The 22,981-nt window shown below is 44.0% G+C and overlaps 1 protein-coding gene across 2 annotated transcripts in view; it reads left to right on the forward strand.

Annotated features, from left to right (window-relative positions):
* Positions 1 to 22,981, forward strand: part of prkcba (protein kinase C, beta a) — a 273,443-nt gene that overhangs the window by 247,947 nt on the left and 2,515 nt on the right. Inside the window, exons 16-17 of one of the 2 annotated variants that reach the window (XM_041205665.1) lie at positions 10,222 to 10,362; positions 14,572 to 15,669. In XM_041205665.1, coding sequence (XP_041061599.1) covers positions 10,222 to 10,362; positions 14,572 to 14,730 — 300 coding nt within the window. In that variant the 3' untranslated portion in view covers positions 14,731 to 15,669. Of the gene's footprint in view, positions 1 to 10,221; positions 10,363 to 14,571; positions 15,670 to 22,981 lie in introns of those variants that run through there. The other variant, XM_041205666.1, reaches the window with a different exon arrangement.

A 22,981-nucleotide genomic window follows, 5' to 3' on the forward strand; every position in this document is an offset into this window, starting at 1 on the left:
AGCTCGCAATGGGATCTGCCAGCTCCCACATCATACAGCTACAGCACATCACCTACCCAGCCATCTCTACTTAGATAATTAATTTATTAATTAGCTTTGCAGTTTTTTTTTTCAAATTTGGTGCATGTTTCCTACCAACCAATCAGGTCACAGCTTTCCTGTGACATCACTTTTTTCAGTTTTGGCTTCAGTTACCAAAGGTCCACCGTTCCAGTGCTCCTCCCTCCGAGTCTGCTCCCTGGAGACAAGGCCACGAATCCCTGAGGTAAGCTAGATTTATACTTACCGCTCCAGTGTTCCTCCCTCCGAATCTGCTTTCAGGATTTACTCACCAATTAGCTGCTTTTTCTTTAAAATCCACTTTTCAGAAGAGTGTCCCTCGCAGGTCTGGTACACTCCTGAAGGCACTGCCTCTTCCTCTCTTTTTTTAGGTTTGAGGAGGAGGGAGGGATGGAAACACTACAGCAATGTAATGTTTGGGGCTATTCCATTCTTTGACAGTGGGTTCTCCTCAATTCTCTCCTGAGTTGTGGTGGCTGCGATGACTTCTCCCAGAATGCTTCAGTCACTTCTCACCAGCACCCTCTGTTGGATCACTGTAATGTTGGATATTGTTTCACTGGAAGCCCGTGTTAGTCAGCGAGTATAGGGTGATGGGTGAACAGGATTTGGTGCAAGTAAGGTTTTGGATGGCCTCAAGTTCACAAAGGGTATAATGAGGAAGTGAAGTCAGGTGTCCGCTGGAATAGTCAAGCCTAGAGGTAGCGAAGGCATGAATGAGGATTTTAGCAACAGAAGAGCTGAGGCAGGGACAGAGTCGGGTGAGATTGTGGAGATGGAAATGCGTGGTAATTGTGACGGCATGGATATGTGGTCAGATGTTCATCTCACGGTCAAGTGTGACACCAAGTTTGCTAACAGTTGGTCAGCCTCACAGTTGTTCATGGTAGGAACTGAAGATTTTGGCTTTGGACTTCCCAATTGGAAAAGGCTTCTGCTTATCCAGTACTAGATGTCGGACAAGCAGTCTGATAATCTAGCAACAGTGGAGGAATCAAAGGAGATGGTTGTGAAGTAGGGCTGGGTGTCTGAGATAGGGCTGGGTTTTGTCAGCATACATATGAAAACTAATGCTGTGCTTTCAGGTGATGTTGCTGAGGAGCAGCATGTAGATGAGATATAGGAGTGGATCAAGGATAAATCCCTTGGGGGGGACACCAGAGGTAACGATGTGGGAGTGGGAAGAGTAGCCATTGCAAGTGATATTCTGGCTACTGTTACATAGACAAGAATGGTACCAGGTGAGTGCAGTCCCAGCCAGCTGGACAACAATGGAAATGAGTTGGAGAAGGATGGTGTGGTCAACCATGTTAAAGGCTGCAGACATATTGGGAAGGGATAGTTTATCTTTGTCACAATCGGACTGAATGTCATCTGTGACTATGATACGAGCCATTTCAATACAGTGGCAGGGCAGAAACCTGACTGAAGGGACTCAAAAGTGGAATTTCAGGAAAGATGGGCTTGGATTAGGAAGGTGACAAACATGTTCAAGGGCTTTGGAGAGGAAAAGGTGCTTGGAGAAAGGGTAGTAGTTTGCAAAAACTGTGGGATCAAGGTTTGGTTCTCGAGCAAGGAGGTGATGATGGCAGATTTAAAGGGGAGAGGAACAGCAACTGCAGAGAAAGAATGGTTAACAATATCAGGACCAAGAAGGGAAGTTGGATGGTCAGCAGTTTAGTGGTCAAGGGAGTAATAAGTGGGTCCCATGGATAAAAAAACACCGATTCACAAATGTTGCTTGGAAAGAAACTGTTATTCCTACAACCATGTAAAAGTATCAGTCAGACATCTCATTAAAATATCAATAACGGAGGTTTCAGACACTTCCCAACTCAATCTTATCAAAATAAATATTGAGATATTGACAAAAGAGATCACGGAAAGAATAACTTATTCTAACCACTTAAAGATATCAGTGAAGCAAAGTCAACAACTAACTTCACTTGTCAAAACAGAATTCCTAATGAGCTCATGCTTTTATTGGTCTAAGCTCTCATGCATAATGAGGACAGGTGGAAACCCAGATGTCCGACTGAAGAACATTACTAAGAGGTTTTTTTCTCAGCAGTTCCACACTTGCCATTGTTGTTAAATGCTCATTGGTTATGTACATAGTGTATTTTGGGTGAATGGGCATGGAAGGGGCATAGGTTGACATTGAATTGACATAGACTGAGGGACAATGGGGTGTGGCTGGGAGCAGTAATTGGCACGGAGAGTATGAGGGGCCATGGGGAGTAGCTAGGGGTAAAAGTTGGCAAGGAGAATATGAGGGGTCTTGAGAAATGGCTGGCAGGGAATGAGGGGCCATGGGGAATGGGTGAAGGTTAGAGGGCTTTTAATTGCTTTTATTACAACTGGGACATAGTCCCAGAGTACCAAGGTGGGCCTTCGAACCAGCCCACCTCAGCACTAGCCCTCCCCTCTGGCCATGTAGGATCTACTTCCAGGATTGGCTGGCCTGACCCCAAGATACACCCACCTCCCTGGAGAGAAACGTGTGCAATTAAAATAAAGCCTATCCAGTTGGTTCTTTTATGATTACAGCGTGTGAACGGTTAAACACTCAATGAATTAGCAAAATATATCCTTTTCACAAAAACCCTATTACAGTCAAATGAGGAATGGGAAAGAAGGGAGCCATTCGAGCCCCCCTCACCTGATTGTAACAATATGGTAGTAGATAGAGGGTACTATCTATTTAAACCGAGGTGGGTCTGCTGAGCCAGGGAATTTCCTGACTCAAGCTACCTGCCTATGTAGCAAAAATCTGGCCCAAAGTCAAGAGGTTTCAGGGTAGGATAATGTTGAATTAGGTAGAGTGGAGTCAGCATGTATCATTGATGAAATATTGTCCGAATTCAGAGACAAGTGTAGTGAGTGAAGTTCAGGTGAAGCTGTTTGGTAGAGAATCAGAGGATGCAATGATGGAGGTATTGCCTTGGGAATTAAGATCCAGGAGTTGTACAGAATTGGCCGCTGGACAGAAAGATGATAGTGAAGTTAGTGGTCACCGTAAAATCCAGAAGCTGCAACGGTTTGTACTCCAGGTGAGTGTTTTTTTGGTCAAGTGACTGAAACTGAACCTGAAAACCAGTATAACTAGAGACCAGTCACATGCTCAGCAGGAGATTGAAGCCTCTCTGTCACACAAGCATTGTGGGAAGGGCTGTAAACTGATCAAAGTTATGGTAAAAATAGAACAATAGAGCAGCAGATCAGAGATGGGAGCTATGTCTAATGATGTAGCCAATGTAGTACACACACAAGTGTGGTCTTTAAGCCCAGAGTTGTCCAGCAATTTGGAAGCCATGTTTGAGAATCAGGTCCAGAGGTTTTGCCAGAGCTCACAAAGCAAAAAATACGCAGCAGATCAGAGACCCAAGGGAAATATTCAAGCCATGGAGGAGGTCAACAGGCTGAGCTGAACTGAATTGGAAGGAAAGACTGGAGAAATTTGAGACTCCAAAAATTAAAGGAAATGACTAAAAGTTAATTTACATAAGTAGACTAGACATGAAATGGGACAGATAAGAGAACTAGGACCATTACTTCAAGAAAGAATGCTAAATACATTCATGCAGCACCTTTCATGAGCTGATATAGTGCCGTTCATGAGAGTGGCTGCAAAGTGGTCATAACATGAGAACAGTGTTAAAGTCAGGAATTTGGTGAAAGTGAGAATTCTCTGGTATTCCTCCAACTGAAATTTAGTTTAACATTTAGAATTTGACTTGAGTTTTAAAAACTGGAAAAGAAACTGCAAGCTAGTTAAGCTACCTGGTTAATAGAAACTGCCAGTCAATGGCAGTTAACTGTCAATCAGCTGTAAGCTGTAGGTGCTAATTACTATGAGCAGGAAGCTGAGTTCGCAATTGTAATTTAGATTTGATTCATAAAGATCTACATAAGTAATCACTATCTCCAACCATATTGTTACGATCAGGTGAGGAGAGATTAAATGGCCTCTTTCACATTCCTCATTTGACTGTAATAGGGTGTTTGTGAAAGGATATACTTCCTAATTCAGTGAGTGTTTAAGTGTTCACAGGCTGTAATCATAAAAGAGCCAACTGGATAGGTTTTCTTAAGTTTAATAAAGAAGAATAGCTTTGTCATACTTAACCCAGTCTAAGTAACATAATAAAATATGGCACTGACTCTCCCACACTCCCCCCTCCCACACTCCCACTCCCCCCTCCCACACTCCCACTCCCCCCTCCCACACTCCCACTCCCCCCTCCCACACTCCCACTCCCCCCTCCCACACTCCCACTCCCCCCTCCCACACTCCCACTCCCCCCTCCCACACTCCCACTGCCCCCTCCCACACTCCCACTCCCCCCTCCCACACTCCCACTCCCCCCTCCCACACTCCCACTCCCCCCTCAGACACTCCCACTCCCCCCTCCCACACTCCCACTCCCCCTCAGCCCCCTCCCACACTCCCACTCCCCCCTCAGACACTCCCACTCCCCCCTCAGACACTCCCACTCCCCCCTCAGACACTCCCACTCCCCCCTCCCACACTCCCACTCCCCCCCCCACACTCTAACTTCCTCTCCCCCGTCACACGCACGAACTTCCTCCCCACTCACACACTCCCATTTCCCCCTCCCCCCACACACTTCCACATCCTCCCCCCCATACACTTCCACATCCTCCCCCCTCTCTCACTCCCATTTCCTCCCCCCTCTCTCACTCCCATTTCCTCCCCCCTCTCTCACTCCCATTTCCTCCCCCTCTCTCACTCCCATTTCCTCCTCCTTCACACACTCCCATTTCCTCCTCCCTCACACACTCCCATTTCCTCCCCCCTCTCTCACTCCCATTTCCTCCCCCCTCTCTCACTCCCATTTCCTCCCCCTCTCACTCCCATTTCCTCCCCCCACTCTCACTCCCATTTCCTCCCCCCTCACTCCCATTTCCTCCCCCCTCACTCCCATTTCCTCCCCCCACTCTCACTGCCATTTCCTCCCCCCACTCTCACTGCCATTTCCTCCCCCTCTCTCACTCCCATTTCCTCCCCCTCTCTCACTCCCATTTCCTCCCCCCTCTCTCACTCCCATTTCCTCCCCCCTCTCTCACTCCCATTTCCTCCCCCCTCTCTCACTCCCATTTCCTCCCCCCTCTCTCACTCCCATTTCCTCCCCCTCTCTCACTCCCATTTCCTCTCCCTCACACACTCCAATTTCCTCCCCCTCTCTCACTCCCATTTCCTCCCCCTCTCTCACTCCCATTTCCTCCCCCTCTCTCACTCCCATTTCCTCCCCCCTCTCTCACTCCCATTTCCTCCCCCCTCTCTCACTCCCATTTCCTCCCCCTCTCTCACTCCCATTTCCTCTCCCTCACACACTCCAATTTCCTCCCCCTCTCTCACTCCCATTTCCTCCCCCTCTCTCACTCCCATTTCCTCCCCCTCTCTCACTCCCATTTCCTCCCCCCTCTCTCACTCCCATTTCCTCCCCCCTCACACACTCCCATTTCCTCCCCCCTCACACACTCCCATTTCCTCCCCCCTCTCTCACTCCCATTTCCTCCTCCCTCTCTCACTCCCATTTCCTCCTCCCTCACACACTCCCATTTCCTCCTCCCTCACACACTCCCATTTCCTCCTCCCTCACACACTCCCATTTCCTCCTCCCTCACACACTCCCATTTCCTCCCCCTCACACACTCCCATTTCCTCCTCCCTCACACACTCCCATTTCCTCCCCCTCTCTCACTCCCATTTCCTCCCCCTCACACACTCCCATTTCCTCCCCCCTCACACATTCCCATTTCCTCCCCCCTCTCTCACTCCCATTTCCTCCCTCCCCCTCACACACTCCCATTTCCTCCTCCCTCACACACTCCCATTTCCTCCTCCCTCACACACTCCCATTTCCTCCTCCCTCACACACTCCCATTTCCTCCCCCCCTCTCTCACTCCCATTTCCTCCCCCCTCTCTCATTCCCATTTCCTCCTCCCTCACACACTCCCATTTCCTCCCCCCCTCTCTCACTCCCATTTCCTCCCCCCTCTCTCATTCCCATTTCTTCCTCCCTCACACACTCCCATTTCCTCCCCCCCTCTCTCACTCCCATTTCCTCCCCCCCTCTCTCACTCCCATTTCCTCCCCCCTCTCTCACTCCCGTTTCCTCCCCCCTCACACACTCCCATTTCCTCCCCCCTCACACACTCCCATTTCCTCCCCCCTCACACACTCCCGTTTCCTCCCCCCTCACACACTCCCGTTTCCTCCCCCCTCACACACTCCCGTTTCCTCCCCCCCTCACACACTCCCGTTTCCTCCCCCCCTCACACACTCCCGTTTCCTCCCCCCCTCACACACTCCCATTTCCTCCCCCCTCACACACTCCCGTTTCCTCCCCCCTCACACACTCCCGTTTCCTCCCCCCTCACACACTCCCGTTTCCTCCCCCCTCACACACTCCCGTTTCCTCCCCCCTCACACACTCCCGTTTCCTCCCCCCCTCACACACTCCCACTTCACCCCTCCCCCCTCTCACACTCCCACTTCACCCCTCCCCCCTCACACACTCCCACTTCACCCCTCCCCCCTCACACACTCCCACTTCACCCCTCCCCCCTCACACACTCCCACCCATCCTTCACCCGCACACACACAGCTGTACCCTCTCAAACGCACACAGACTCCCACTTCACCCCCAACCACCCCCCCCCCCCACACATACACACACACACTCACCTCCTCAAGCACGTATGCATGAACATACGTGCAAGCGCACGCACACACACTTGTCCTCTTGTGCATGCACGTACAAGCACACTCTCTTCTCCCCACCGTGCGTGCTGCCCCGCCTCTCTCTCTTCCCCCCCCCCCCCCCCCCCACCCCCACCGGCACGCATACACTCTTTCGCCCCCCCCCCCCCCCCCCCCCCCCCCGCACACACACACATACAAACTCTTCGCCACCACCCCACCCCCAACACACACAGACTCTCACTCTTCCCCCCACCCACACAATTAGCCCCCTCGTGTGCGTGCACATTCTCACAGCCCCCATACATACGCGCACGCACAGGCTCGTGCACCTCCCCCCCGCCACAAACCATCACGCGTGCGTGCACTCACTCTCTCTCTCTCTCTCTCTCTCTCTCTTAGCTGTCTTCAGGATGATTCTGGTGGAGAGTGTCTGTTGGAGACACTCAAATGTACGAGAGAGGGGGAGCAGTATTTGAACAATTTGCTCCAGACGCTGTCTCAACTTGTAGAGAGGTACAGGTTCAGAATAAGATTGGTGTGACCAACAGTGTATAGATTAAGAGGAACCCAGGTGAGTTGGAGACCGAGGAAACACAGGAACTGATCCTATTCAACAGCAACAATGTACTTGTTACCTGTGAGCTTAAGTATAAAGACTGTCAGAAGGATGGTGAGAATGGTGACAATGAGACATTGGAGCGGGTGTGGGGGGAGAACGGGAGGACGAGGAAAGCCTTAACGTAGTAGTTGTGAAATATTCAGTACTTAGGAACATGGGGGATAAATAGAACCCTTTGGCATAATCAAGAGTCTCACATGCTTTGTTGCCTACCTGGTGCCAGAATGAGAGACATCTTGTACCAGCTGAAGAGAATATTGGAGAGCAAGGGGAGTATCCAGTTGTTGTGGTCTGTATTGGGACCAACAAAGTAGGGCAAGAGGACCTGTTTGGAGAGTACCAAGAACTATGGAGACATGGTTACAAGATGGACAGTACTACAACCTAACTGTAGCAGGTTATAAGATCTATGGGAAATTGGTAGAGGAGGAGGATAGCCTTAATGATGATGTTAATGAAAATAAGGAAATGGCAGACATGTTGACTAATTACTTTGTGTCAGTATTTACAATCTCCATGCCAGACATTGCATGGAACCTATTATTGAAACAGGGACAGGGACTGAACAATAATTATGTAAGCAACATAACTAATAGAAAAAGTTAATGGCACTAAAGAAAGGCAAAACCCCAGGACCAGACGGTTTCCATCCGAGAGTTTTAAAAGAAGTAGGTGAGAACATTGCAAATGCTCTAATTATAACCTTCCCAAAGTTCTCTCAACTCAGGAAATGTTCCTTTAGATTGGAAAATTGCACGTCACTCTGATATTTAAGAAAGGTGAAAGGGGAAATCAACGAATTATAGACCAGTTTATATATTACTTTCCATTTCTATCTCCTACGGCCTCGCCCTGATCTTCTTCCTGCTCTAGGGATCCGTGTTCCTTCAGGCCAGTTAGCCTAATGTCTGTTGTCGGGAAATTGCTAGAGTCTATGATTAAGAATATAGTGACTGAACGCCTTGAAAAGTTTCAGCTGATCAGAGAAAGCCAGCACTTTCTTACACTTACAAATGTAAACGATGCCTAATGAATCTGATTGAATTTTTTGAGGAGGTGAGTAAAGGGTGGATAGGGGAATGTCTATGGCTGTTATATTATTGAGCTTCCAGAAGGCATTTGACAAAGTCCCTCATAAGAGATTGTTAGCTAAGGTTGAATCTGATGGAATTGAAGGAAAATTAATGACCTAGTTAAGAAATTCTTGAGTGGAATGAGACAGAGAATAGAGATAATAAGCAGTAACTGTAATTGCAGGATGTGACTAGTGGTGTCCTGCCAGGATCTGTGTTAAGGCCTCAGCTATTCACTGTATTCATTAATGACTTAGATGGGATAGAAAGCCATGTATCCAAATTTGCTGATGACAACAAGATGGGGGAATTGTAAACAGTGTAGATGAAAGCATAAAATTACTGAGGTATTGATAGATTAAGTGAGTGTGCAAAACTGTGGTAAATGGATTTCAATGTTGCAAACATGAGGTCATCCACTTTGGTTCTAAAACAGGCAGAACAAGGTACTTTTTAAATGGTGAAAAGTTAGAAGCTGTGGATGTCTAAAGAGACTTGGAGGTCCATGTACACGGATCATTATTAAGTCATAAACTGATATATGAAATAATTAAAAAGGCTAATGGAATACTGGCCTTTATAACTAGCTAATTGAATACAAAGTCATATTTCAGGTGTACAAAGTCCTGGTTCGGCCACACTTTTTTGGAGGTCTGTGAGCGGTTCTGGGAACTGTACATTAGGAAGGATATATTGGCCTCGGAGGCATTGCAGAGTAGATCTACTAGAATGATACCTGCACTCCAAGGGTTAAGCTACAAGGAGAAAGTAAACAAACTAGGGTTGTATTCCTTGGAATTTAGAAGATGGAGGGTGATTTGATCAAAGTTTTCAAAATATTTCGAGGAGCAGATAGGGTGGATTGGGGGGAAAAAACTATTTCTGCTGATTAGAGTGTCTAGGACTAGGTGACATGTCAAAAATATCAGAGCCAGACCGTTCCAGAGTGAAATTAGGAAACACTTCCTCACGCAAAGGGTGCTAATAGTTTGGAACACACTTTTGAAAATGGAAATTGATGCTAGAGCACTTGTTAATTTTAAAAATGAGATTGAAAGTTTTTTGTTATCCAACGGTATTAAAGATATGGTATAAAGGTGGGTATATGGATTGAGTTGCAGATCAGTCATAATCTCATCCAATGGCAGAACAAGCTCATGGGGCTAAATGGCCTATTCCAGCTCCCACGATGTCCTAAAGTGCTTTACAGCCAAAAAATTACTTTAAGTATAGCCACAGTTGTAAAGTAGGAAATGTGGCAGCCAATTTGTACACGGCAAGCTCCCAAAAAGGCAATGTGATAATGACCAGATAATTTGTTTTTTTTAGGGATATTGGCTGAGGAATAAATATTGGTCAGGACTCCAGGGAGAAGTCCCCTGATTTTCAAAATAACGCTATGGGATCTTTGACATTCCCCTGAGAGGGCAGATGGGGCTTCAGTTTAATGTCTCAGCCAAAAGTTAGCTGACAAAGAATGACAAGGCCATGCAGCAGGGGGCATCATTTAAAACCAGTATAAGGACAATTTGGGCACCATTTCATTTCTTCGTACACAAACTGAAGAATAGCTGAAGCGGTTTTCAGTTTGAATAATGGAGGTGAAGCGCTGTTATTCAAGATAGTTAGATGACATGTTTGTTAATGTAAGTTTTCCTCATTATGGATGAGCTAAGATGAGTGGGAAGGCTGACTTCATCATCTGTTTATTTTGTGATGTACTTTCTGGTCACAGCTTTTAACAAAGCATCCAGCCAAACGTCTGGGGTGCGCGCCTGAGGGTGAGCGAGACATCAAGGAACATGCCTTTTTCCGATGGATTGATTGGGAAAAGTTGGAACGCATGGAGATTCAGCCTCCGTTCAAACCAAAGGCGGTAAGTTGTATTTAGCTGCCCCTCCCCAGCCACTGTCCCAGGAGATGATGCTGCAAACACTGAACAGTTGAGTCCTAACTTGTAGGGGCAGAGACAGAGGAAACAAGAGTGGAATAGCAACTCCTTGCCTGTCAGGTAATGCTATCTCACATTACTATTCCTGATAACCATTTACCCTATGTAGACTCCCTGAGAAACATACGCCCAGTGCAGATTCCCCAGTAAACATGCACCCTGATAATACTGCTGTCTCATGCTACCCTGTGTGGACCCTCTGTGCAAGTCAAACTTGGAATTAAGCAGCAGTTTTAAAATTCTGACTGAAAGTGGGCCCATAAGGAAAACCTGGCTTTCTAGTATTTGTTATTTTATGGAATTTGAGACCCGATTGTGGTGCCTTGTGATCTCCTTGAATCCCATCAGCTTAGACATTGAAGCTTTGAAGGTCATTGGGAACCCGAGTCTGCAACTTGTGATTGCAGACTCTTCCTGTGAGGACAAGGTTTCTATGTCAGGCCTTACCACATCAGTGTGATTGTCTTACAAATATAAAGTTACAAAGTATGTTTAAAATAGTTTGCAATTTTTCGGGAGTGGAGAATTCCTGAATGTTCTAAAGAAAATCTAATTGTTCAGTAGAAGGGAGTCACTAAATGGGTTGAAATCTGCCAGGCATTTCATCGTGATCTTGGGATGTTCAACAGATGTTTACCATAGGTTCACAGTAAGATATAATCTGTAGTTTTATATTAACTCTCATTGCCCTCATGAAAACACTCCAGCACAATGGGTAACATCAGCCCAGCACTCAGAACATTAAACTGAGAACTGGTATCACTGAGATTCTGTCTCCCTGAATCAGCCTCTCTGGTTATGTTGTATATAAATGCATGTATTAGGGTTGCCAACTTTAATGGAAATATTCATGGAGATTTAATCACATGACCTCATCTCCGACCACCTGACCCGTTCACAGCCATTTTCCCCCATCTCCAATATTTTTATACCTAATAAACAAAAGTGTTCAAAGAAAATTTAAAACATTTATCATCAAAATACACTTGGAAAATTTAGAGCTGTATCAGTATCTCTACCAGTTATGTCTGTTTGTTTCTGTGTGTGTGTGTATGTGTCTCCCTGCCTTGGTTGTTATGATTTGGTTGAAAGAGAGCAGACAGAGTAGAAAGTGGTTTAGAGGATAACAGGAGGAAAGTGGGAGCGTCTAGGTATCAGGACATGGAAGCAGTTTGGTTAGTGAGGAGCACAAGGGAGATGGGAGCAGCTGAGTTAGAGAGAGACATGAGGGAGTTCAGTGTGACTGGACTAGAGAGGAGCAATTGGGAGGTGGGCATGACTGGGTTAAGGAGGACCAAGTGGGAAATGGGAGTGATTGGATTAAAGAGGAGTGCTAGGGAGTTAGGTGAATGGATTAGAGAGGAGTGATTGGGTTAAAGAGGAGTATGATGAAGATAGCTAAGTGGGTTAGAGAGGAGCAAGTGAAAGATGGAAGCAAGAGGGTGGGAATGGCTCAGTTAGAGAAAAGTAAGGAAGCTGCAATTATGTGGGTTCAGAGGTGTAAGTGGTTAGATTACAAGGGAGAAAGAGGGAGTTAGAGTGGTTAGGTTCAATGGAGCAAGAGGGGAGCAGGAGTGTGTTGGGCTATGGAGAGCAGGATCAAGATGGGTTAGCTGAATCAGAGAGACAAGTAGCTGGGCTGAGGGGAAACAGCAATTTAAACAAGTATTTTATGAAAAATTCATGCTAAGTAATCTCTGGAAGGGGAAGTACATTAGGGGTAAATAGTTTATGTAGAATCATAGAATGGTTACAGGACAGAAGGACGCCATTTGGCCTGTCATGTTTGTGCTGACTCTCTACAAGAACAATTCACCTAGCGCCACTCCCACCTCCCCAGAGCAGTGCACATTCTTCCTTTTCAGATAATAATCCAATTCCCTCTTGAATGCCTCAAATGAACTTGTCTCCACCTCACTGTAAGGCAGTGCATTCGAGATCTTAACCACTCACTGTGCAAAGGTTTTTCCTGTTGTCTCCATTGGTTCTTTTGCCAATTACCTTATATCTGTGTCCTCTGGTTCTTGATTCTTCCACCAATGGGAACAGTTTCTCCCTATTTACTCCATCCAGACCCCTCAAGATTTTGAACACTTCTATCAAATCTCCTCTCAACTTCTCCTCCAGAGGGAACAACTTTTCCAATCTACTTATGTAACTGAAGTTCCTCATCCCTGGAACTGTTCTTGTGAATCTTTTCTGCACTCTCTCTAATGCCTCCACATCCTTCTGAAAGCATGGTGCCCAGAACTGGATGCAATATTCCAGCTGAGGCCGAATCAGTGTTTTATGCAGGTGTAATATAACTTCCTTGCTTTTGTACTCTTGAGAGATGAAAGAAGTGAAAGGTGCAAGATTTATATGAAGGATGTATGTATATGAGGGATATGTTTAAGAAATATATCTGGCAGAATGAGATACAAGTGTTTTTTAATTTGTCTGCTTAAATTGGGCTCTTGTCTCATACCTGATTGAACATATATATTGATTACCACTGCAGGTTTGGTCACCTTATATTTCTATCTGCTATTTTTGCTCAGGTCATCTCCCATCTACCTGAGCCCCTGTCTTCCATTATTCCATTTTCCTCCTCTCCACTGTTTTCCAACAACATGCCTTCTCAGTCCCACACCCCCATCCACTATGAATCGTCAGTTGATCTTGCCTCCTCTTCATGCAAGACTCAACTCCCTCCTAGAGTTGATCAACTCTGCTTTGCCTAGATATTACCTCCAGAAAGTCCATTGGTTGTCCCAGAAGAGCAGCACAATCCTGGTGAAGGCTCGACCCAATTCATTCCCTGGGAACTTAATCTCTGCCTTACTCTTCTTTCCCATGCCCACTTCATGCCACAAGTCTTCAACTACTGAAATAAAAACAGAATATGCTGGAAATTTTCAGGTCAAGCAGATAATTATTTGAATAGAAACAATGAGCGGGGGTACAGGGGAAAAGGCAGGTCATAATACTGGTTTGGAGAGCCGGTGCAGACACGATGGGCTGAATGGCCGTCTCCTGTGCTGATAAAGTTCTGTGATGTGTGAGAGAGAGAAAGAGTTTCAGGTCAATTACTTTTCACCAGAACTGCTGAACGGTAAGTTCCATACCGCAAAGTTATATGAATATTGACTGCCTTCCCCTTACAGGAAGAATGGTCACTAGACCGGCGCACCAAGTGTCCATGACACTGAACCCATACAGAACCAGTCAGAGCTCCAGGTGAATGGAGTTTGGCAAATGGAGTTGAGTGGCTGAACAGTCTTGAGGGGCTGAACGGCCACCTCCTGTTCCTATGTTCAAAAAAAATGTTAACTGCTCAGTTTGGTAATTGTAGAGCGGAGTGAATCACAGAATAACAGTGCAGAAGAGGCCCTTTGGCCCATTGAGTCTGCACTGACATATGAGAAACACCTGACCTACCTACCTAATCCCATGTACCAGCACTTGGCCCATAGCCTTGAATGTTATGACGTGCCAAGTGCTCATCCAGGTACTTTTTAAAGGATGTGAGGCAACCTGCCTCCACCACCCTCCCAGGCAGCGCATTCCAGACTGTCACCACCCTCTGGGTAAAAAAGCTTTTCCTCATATCTGTCCTAAACCTCCTGCCCCTCACCACTAACATGCCCCTCTGCCTTCAGAAATCCATGGACACACACGCCAAGGTCCCTTTGTTCCTCAGAACTTCCTAGTGTCATGCCGCTCATTGAATACTTCCTTGTCAAATTACTCCTCCCAAAGTGTATCACCTCACACTTTTCAGGGTTAAATTCCATCTGCCACTTATCTGGCCATTTGACCATCCCGTCTATATCTTCCTGCAGCCCAAGACACTCAACCTCACTGTTAACCACCAGGCCAATCTTTGTGTCATCTGCAAATTTACTAATCCTACCCCCCCCCCCCCCAACATAGTCATCTACGCCGTTTACATAAATGACAAATAATAGGTGACCGAGCATAAATCCCTGTGGTACGCCACTGGACACTGGCTTCCATCGTGTTATATAAATCGATTACACCTGTATCCATTGCATTTACACCCTCCGAGGTTTGGTTTGTTTTATTTTACAGAGCTAACCCGTTTTTAAATCCCACTCCATCGCATCATCCTTTTTCTTTCTCCTCCCACAGTGCGGGCGCAACGCCGAGAACTTCGACCGATTTTTCACCCGTCATCCGCCAGTCTTAACTCCACCTGACCAAGAGGTCATCATGAATATTGACCAGGCAGAGTTCGAGGGCTTCTCCTTTATTAACACGGAGTTTCTAAAGCCTGAAGTCACATGTTAAAGGCGCCTGGGGAGGAATGGGGGGAAAGGAGAGGGGGGTCAGCTGTCCTCTTCAGAATAGGGGCCCTTGTTCTGGGTTGTGCAGCATGTTCAGAGGCTGTTCACTGTTCCGTGATGTTTGCTTTGCAAATCTCTCAAAGCGTTTTGGGAATGCTGTATTTCATCCATCACCTCATCACACAGCGAGACACAAAGTGCACACAGCGGCTGTGACCGGTGCTGCTGAACAGTTCATACTGCAGGTGCTTCCCTTTATATTAAGTCTATAATGAAGATGCTTTGCAAAATTATTTGCTGCGTGATTGCCAAAAGCTGTTCTATAGTTTAATTAACTGCCTCAACCCAGTGACTTTCCTGTCGCTCTCCTCGTCGCAAAACAGACCCCTCATTGGTACTGCAGAGTGAGAGCTGCCGTGACATCGCCAGTGTTCCCGTGAAAGTTTCCTGTGGTCGGTGTTTTTAGCGAAATCTGTCTGTGGCCCGTGTGCAAAATACGAACCAGGAAAATCTTCGTCAACAGGTTTAGAATGTCGATCTCAGCTATTCTAAAATGTGTTAAACTAACTTTTTTAAATGTTTTATTTCCCATATGATGTAACCCCTGGCGCCTGACGTGTTGTTTGAATCGAAACTAGTGTTTGTGAATGCTGCTTTAGTTTTAGAAGTGATCATCGTGACTGTCTCCTTTTTCCATGCTAGTGTGAAACAGTAACCTCCTCCCTTTGGGTTCAATGATATTGGCTGGCTGTTGGTGAATCCTTCAGGAGGGCGCCGGCATGTTTTAAAGTGATAATGAAACCTTGCAAGAAATTTTAAAAAGAAATAAAGTGATGCATGACCGTTGTTTTGTAGTATGTTGCTAACAACGCCTGCAGTTGATGTGCCAAATATTTTTCCAGTATTGATATACAATAAAAAAATCGCACCCAAAAGAAAAAAAGCTCAGCATCACTTTAGTCACCTGTTTAACAGCTGCTTCTATTTTTCTGTTCGGATATTTACTTTACCACAGTGCTTGCCCAGGAAGTAAGTTAATTAAATCTGCCTAAAACTGACGCTGACTGCTTATCAGAAGTTCCGAGTCATATCAGCCCCAAACAGGTCACCTCATTGACACAGAGATAAAAACAAAAAAACTGCGGATGCTGGAAATCCAAAACAAAAACAGAATTACCTGGAAAAACTCAGCAGGTCTGGCAGCATCGGCGGAGAAGAAAAGAGTTGACGTTTCGAGTCCTCATGACCCTTCGACAGAACTTGAGTTCGAGTCCAAGAAAGAGTTGAAATATAAGCTTATATTTCAACTCTTTCTTGGACTCGAACTCAAGTTCTGTCGAAGGGTCATGAGGACTCGAAACGTCAACTCTTCTTCTCCGCCGATGCTGCCAGACCTGCTGAGTTTTTCCAGGTAATTTTATTTTTGTTTCACCTCATTGACACACTGGTTTCAGTCTCTTAAACAGTTACTCCACTTTAATCCGCCACTACCCGCCCCCCAACGTCCCGTTAAAAATTACAAAATGCATCAACCATCCGAGGAAGTAATACTCCTGGGAGAAAATGTAGGCATTCAAGTACCAAGGCAGCAGCAATTCCACGTATCTCTCGGTCACCCTTACCTCACTGATTAGATATCAGCTCTGTGCAATCACAAAGTAATCCTTACCTGCTGTACATTAAGTCGTCATTTTTCTGAAGTAGAAATTGTGGTTAGGAGTAGATTTTCCGGCCGAGTCACTCATGAACACACTTCCCATGCTCACAAAAACAATAAACAAAACGACTGATCGCAGCGAATAAAGCGCATGTTTGTCACCTGGAAAAACTGACTCTGCTGACCTGTTGAGTTCTCCGTTGCTTGGAATACCTCTGGCTACCTAGAATATACAAAACAAATGGCACCCCTTATCTGGCGTGCACTTACCTTGGTTTCTGGTTTTCAGTGCATGCCAATATTCTACTAAAGGAGTGGCTGGAGAACCATCATCGTGATGTGTCGGTATTTTAATAACGTTTTTGCTTCCGTCCCTCCCCCAGTCTCAAATAATTTGGGTTTCATCATGTTGTCAGTAAAGATTAACCTGGCGAGAAAATGGGAGACTATTGATAGAAAGGAGTAGACAATACTGCAGAAAGGATTGTGTGTGGAGATAGGGAGGGATACAGCACAACAAAGAAGGATAGAAATGGAAGGGAAGAGTGATAAAGAGACAGGAAGAGTGGTAGAGATGGATGAAGAGGTAGAACTCAGCCGAGTGTGATAGGAAAGGGTAGACCTTAGTATGGAGAGGCAGAGATGAGTGAAGATCAAGAACAACGCATTTCCTTCTGTTTCTCCACTTCAGGCCTTGCTCCCAGGAATAGTGTGATTGTTCAAGATAAAGTCCTTTTCTCTTAAACTCATGCACCTTAGCTCAGGTTAGGATAATTATGCAGTTCCCTACTCTCAGTAAGACCTGTAGGTTGGCTTTCTGAAGAAAGGGCTAGATTCCAGAGTTGGAACAGAGCAGTGAATAGTTCAATGGGCTTTCATCCTCATACCATGGGCACTGTAGGACATTGAAGTGACAGTGATGACGGAGTCCAGGTGCAGAAGATGCACAGCTTATAGAACTACTCCCGATAGTGGATCTACTCAATGGGCATAACTGTCAGGACCTCACAAAAGAACAATGCCTAATGCAGTTTAGGCACAGTGGAGATGCTTTAACTGAGGGGTCCTTTCTAGTCCGTGATAATTTTCAGGCAGAGTCATTCATCTGTGTACACATGGGTAAAAAAGTGTATGAAACTTAATATATATAATGCAAAATATCACACAGCATCACAGAATTTACAACACTGAAGGAGGAACCAGGGATCCCACCTGTACCAATACAAGTTCTTCAACCAGGGATATTTACTCTAATGTCATTTCCCTGTCTTTTCCATTAACCTCTTATATTCTTCCTTTTCAAATACATATCGAATTCCCTCTCAATAGTCTCTTGTGGTAAATCAATCCGTGCTCTAATAGCATTCTCTGTGAAAAAGTTTCTTCAAACTTCTGCCTCATTCTTGTAGTGATGACCATTATCTATGCCTTTGTTACTAATTCATCACAATCTGTTACTATTTACCCTGTCAAAGCCGTTCACAACATTCTAGTGAATATATGACACACCCCTTAATTGATGTAACAGACCTTCATACTGATGTAACACATCCACATGGATAGCAACCTGTCATTGATAGACTGTACCCTTATATAACACCATCCCTCACTGATACATTATATCACTCAAATATAAAATATATTGACACTAACATAACATTGATGTAAACATCCTTAATAACTTATCGCACCCTCAGCTGAACTCACTGATACAACAGACTTTAACAAATACAACACAAATGTAACAATGCAATCTCACCCTGATGTAACACCATCCCTTACTCAGTATATACAGTAACAATTGCATCCTGTTACTCAGTTTGCATTATTAGTATGTACATTAATTTTTTCTTGTACTCATGCACCGTATTATTTTGTGTTGCACTGCATTGTTACTCAATGTATATTAATCATTTCTTGTGACTGATTTGTACAATATTATTTTCTGATACCTATTCACAGTGTTGCTCACTGTGGTATTTTTATCAATCATTTCGTGCTACTTATGTACATTATTTTTCTGTTACTTGGCTTGTATTGTTATTCAGTACATCGGATATTTTTTCCTGTATATAGTATTAATTCTTTCCCATTCAGTTTGCCTCATTATTATGTGTATATTATCACAATTTTCCCTGTTATTTTGTGTATGCAGTACTAACCATTTCTTGTTACACCATATGTACATTATTATCCATTTCCTGTACTCAATTTGCATTGTTACTATTTGCACATTATGGGCCATTTCCTGTTTCTCAAGTGTGTACAGTATTCATTATTTCTTATTATTTAATCTGCATTGTTACTCAGTGCAAATGATGCCAAGGGTATCATGTTACCTGATCTGCACTGATTTGACAGTCTCCCCTTAGGATATACTGTTAGTCAATGTCAACAGTATAAATCATTTTTCATGACAAAGCATGTATTATTCTGTGTTTAATATCCTTATCTGACCAGCATGCACTCTAGGAATACCTCTTGCTATCCAGAATGCACAGAACAAATGGCATTCCTTACTCAGCATGCAATGCATGATTATCTCCCCTCCCAAGAAACAAATGCCATGTGGAACGCAGCATGAATTGCATGAATATCACCCTACCTAAATTCACTAAAATAATACCCCTCTTACTCATTTTGAATTGTTATATGCTCCCTTTTATCCCACATGTTTACCAGTGTCGTCTCTAAGAGTATGAGAAGAGGTGAAGTGCACCATGATACCAAGCATGCAGTAAATAACTGTCTCTCCTTAGGAAGCAATGCATGAATGCCCCTTTTACTCCAGCATATAGTGAATGCATGCCCCTTCTTACAATGGATACTGCAGAGGAACACCTGCTCTGGTCTAAGTTTTTGGAAATGGAGTTTCTGGTCTGTACATGTTCAGGTCTCTGATCTGTATATGCTGATGTCTCTGGTCTGTATTTGCTGCGGCCTCTGGTTTGTATATGTTCAGATCTAATCTGTGTATGTTCAGATCCCTGGTCTGTAATTCTTGAGGACTCTGGTCAGCATTTCTTAATGTGTCTGGTCTGTACTTTGTAATGTCTCTTGTCTGTATTTCTTGCAGCTTCTGGTCTGTATATGTTGAGATTTCCAGTCTGGATATCTTGGAATCTCTGGTCTCTATACATTGTGGTCTTTAGCATGTATTTCTTCAGAACTATGGTCTGTATACGTTGAGAGATTTTGTCTGTATATCCTGAGGTCACTGATATGTATATGTCGAGATCTGTGGTCTGTACATTGTGGGATTTCTGGTTTGTAAATGTTGAGGTCACTGGTACATATATATTGGTGACTCTGCACTGTATATGTTGAGGTCTCCCCTCTATATATCTTGGTCTCTGGTCTGTATATATTGTGCTCTCTATACCTTTGGGTGGGGGGGGTTCTTGACTGTATATATTGTGCTCTCTTTAACCTGGGGGGTCTTGACTGTATATGTTGTAGTCACTACCTTGGGGTCTCTGGTCTGTATATGTTGATATCTTTGGTCAGTATTTGTTGGGTCTTGCAATCTATATATGTTCAGATCTTTGGTCCATATATCTTGGGGTGTGTGACTGTACGTGTTGAGATCCCTGGTTTGTATTTTTTGTGGTCTGTATATGTTGAAACATCAGACCAGCATATCTGGCAGTGTCTTTGTAGGTCATGGGTTTTCAGGCCTGTGTATCTTGGAGGGCCAGGCCTGTCTATCTGGGGGTCACTAGTGTATATGTTGAGATCTCTTGTCTGTATATCTTGGGGTCCCTGGTCTGTATATGTCCATGTGTCTCATCTGTGTATCTTGAGGTCTGGTGGTATATCTTGGGCTGTCTGGTCTCCATTTCTTAAGGCTTTTAATCTATATATCTTGATGTCTCTTGTCTTTATATGTGATGGTCATCTTAGGGTTTGTGATCTGTATATGTTGAATTCTCAGGTCTGGATATCTTGGAGTCTTTGGTCTGTATATGTTGAGATCACAGGTATGTATCTCTATTTGTCTCTGGCCTGTATATCACAGATATGTATCTCTAGTTGCCTCTGGTCTGTATATCACAGGTACGTATCTCTAGTTGCCTCTGGTCTGCATATCACAGGTACGTATCTCTAGTTGCCTCTGGTGTGTATATCTTTGGGTCTCTGTACATTATCTCAGGTAAGTATCTCTTGGTGTTTAGTTTATATATCCAGGTGTCTTCAGAGTCTATTTCTTGGGGTGTTTAGTCTGTATATGTTCAGATCTCTGGTCTGTGTATGTTGAGATCTCTAGTCTGTATACATTGGGGTCTTTGATCTTTACATGTTGAGATCTCAGGTATCCATATCTTAGTGTCTCTCACCTGTATTTCTTGGGATGTCTGGACTGTGTATGTTGGGTTGTCTAGTCTGTATTTATGGAGATTTCTGGTATGTATATGTTAAAATTTCTGGTGTGTACATCTTGGGAACTTTTGTCTGTATACCTTGGGTTTTTGTAGTCTGCATATGTTCGTTTCTCCGATCTATATGTCTTTGGGGTCTCTGGTCTGTGTACCTTGATGTTTCTGTATATTTTTGGGTCTCTGGTCTGTATATCTTGTGGTGTCAGACCTCTTTATATTGAGGTTTGTGGTCTATATATGTTAAGATGTGTAGTCTATATTTTAATGCTTCCTTCAACTGTATTTATTAAGGTCTGAAATCTTTACTTGTTGGAGTCTCAGCACTGTGTAACTAGGGATCTCTGTTCTGTATATCTTGTGGCTTTGTTCTGTATTTCTTGGGGTGTCTTGTCTGAATTTCTTGAAGGTCTTTAGTCTGTACATCTTGGTGGTTTTGGAGTGTATTACTTTGGGTCTCCAGTTTTTATATCTCCAGGATTTTAGTCTGTAAATAGTGAGATTTTTGTAATTCTAGGGGTCTGTATGTGTTAATTTCTCCAACCTTGAGGTCTAGTGGTATATCTTAGACTGCCTGGTCTGGATATCGAGGCTTTTTATTTGTTTTGGGATGTCTAGTCTATTTATGTTGTGTTCTCTGATCTATATTTCCTGGAATCTCTGATCTGCATATGTTGGTGTTTTTGATCTTGAGATCTGTTCTTTATATCTTGGGTTTATGGTCTGTATATATTGACATCTTTGGTCTGTATATCTTGGGGTCTATATCTCTTGGGATCTCTCTCTTTATATCTAGAGTCTCTGGTGTGTATATCCTGCAGTCCCTATCCTATGTTGAAATGAGAAGGCTCTATATCTTGGAGTCCTTTGTCAGTATATATTGAGATCTCTGGTCTGTATATCTTGGGGTATTTGGTCTGCAGGTGCTGAGATCTCAGGTATGTATATCTTGTCTCTGGTCTGAATGCCTTGGTGTCTCTTATCTATATTTCTTCTGATGTCTGATCTGTATATGTTGATATCCTTTGACGTTGTAAGTGGAAGTTTCAGTCTTTATAGTTTGAGTCTCTGGTCAGTATTTCTTGTGGTGCCTGGTGTGTGTCTGTTGATGTCTGTTATCTGTATATCTGGAGTCTTTAGGCTTTATAGTTTGAGTCTCTAGTCTGTATATTTTGGGATCTCTGATCTGAGTATATTGGGGTCTCTGGATTGTGTTTCTTGGTTTGCCGTTCTCTGTATTAGTATCTTCATGGTGTTGGTCTGGATTTCTTGCTTTGGTCTGTATTTATGGGTGGTCATTAGTTTGTGTTTATCCGATGGTTTCTGATCTGTATCTTCTAGTACTGTCTCTGGTTTTTATTTAATCAAAGTCTTTACAGTTTTTATTTTGAGTCTATCTGGTATGTGATTTTTTTGGGGGGCTAAGATCTATTAAAGGACATCCTCTTGTTCATTGCTTGTGGATGTTCTGTTATTTAGACATAATATGTGTTAATTTGGAGTTTCTTTGTTTTATATTTTTGGGATCTCCAGTCCAGGTTTAATGGTGGCTCTCTCTGGTCAGTTAGTTACTGGGACGTTGTTTGATGGGGAGTTCCCTTTTGTTTGTCTGTGTTTGTTGGAAAGCTCACATTCATGTTTTTGAAATTAGTAAGTGATTATTGGGGATTTCTTTTACAGGCCAACAATTAGCACAAAACAGAACCTCCAATAATTTGGTTTGTTTCTCCTGGGGAATTTTGGTCCATGTTGTTGGAGGCCTCTAGTCTGTGTTGCTAAGGGGATCGTTCTAGCCTGTAATTATTGTAGATTCTGCTCTGTGTTTGCAAGTGTTTCTGTATAGTATGTATTGAAATCCTTGAGCTGCATTTATTAATTGTGGTCTGTGTTTATTGAGGACATATTGTAATCCGCAACTTTAGGTTTCATGCTCATTTGTTTGGGAGTTTGTTGGAAGCTCTGGTGTCTATTTATTAGGGGTTTTGATCTGTGTTTATTGGGTGGTCCCAGGTTTGTCTATTTTGGGAGTCCCTGGTCTTTATCCATTGAGGATATGGATATATAGTTGGGTTTATCTACTCATAGCTGTGGTTATCTTTTGAATGCACAGCTTTTTGTTTTGAAGTCTCTGGTTTCCCTTCATTGGCATATTCTGGTATATGTTAATTGTAATTTTTTAAAAATCTCTATTTATTGTGACTAATTTGCATTAATTAGGGGCT

This window comes from Carcharodon carcharias, chromosome 15 (assembly GCF_017639515.1).
Source record: "Carcharodon carcharias isolate sCarCar2 chromosome 15, sCarCar2.pri, whole genome shotgun sequence".
Lineage (NCBI taxonomy): Eukaryota > Metazoa > Chordata > Chondrichthyes > Lamniformes > Lamnidae > Carcharodon > Carcharodon carcharias.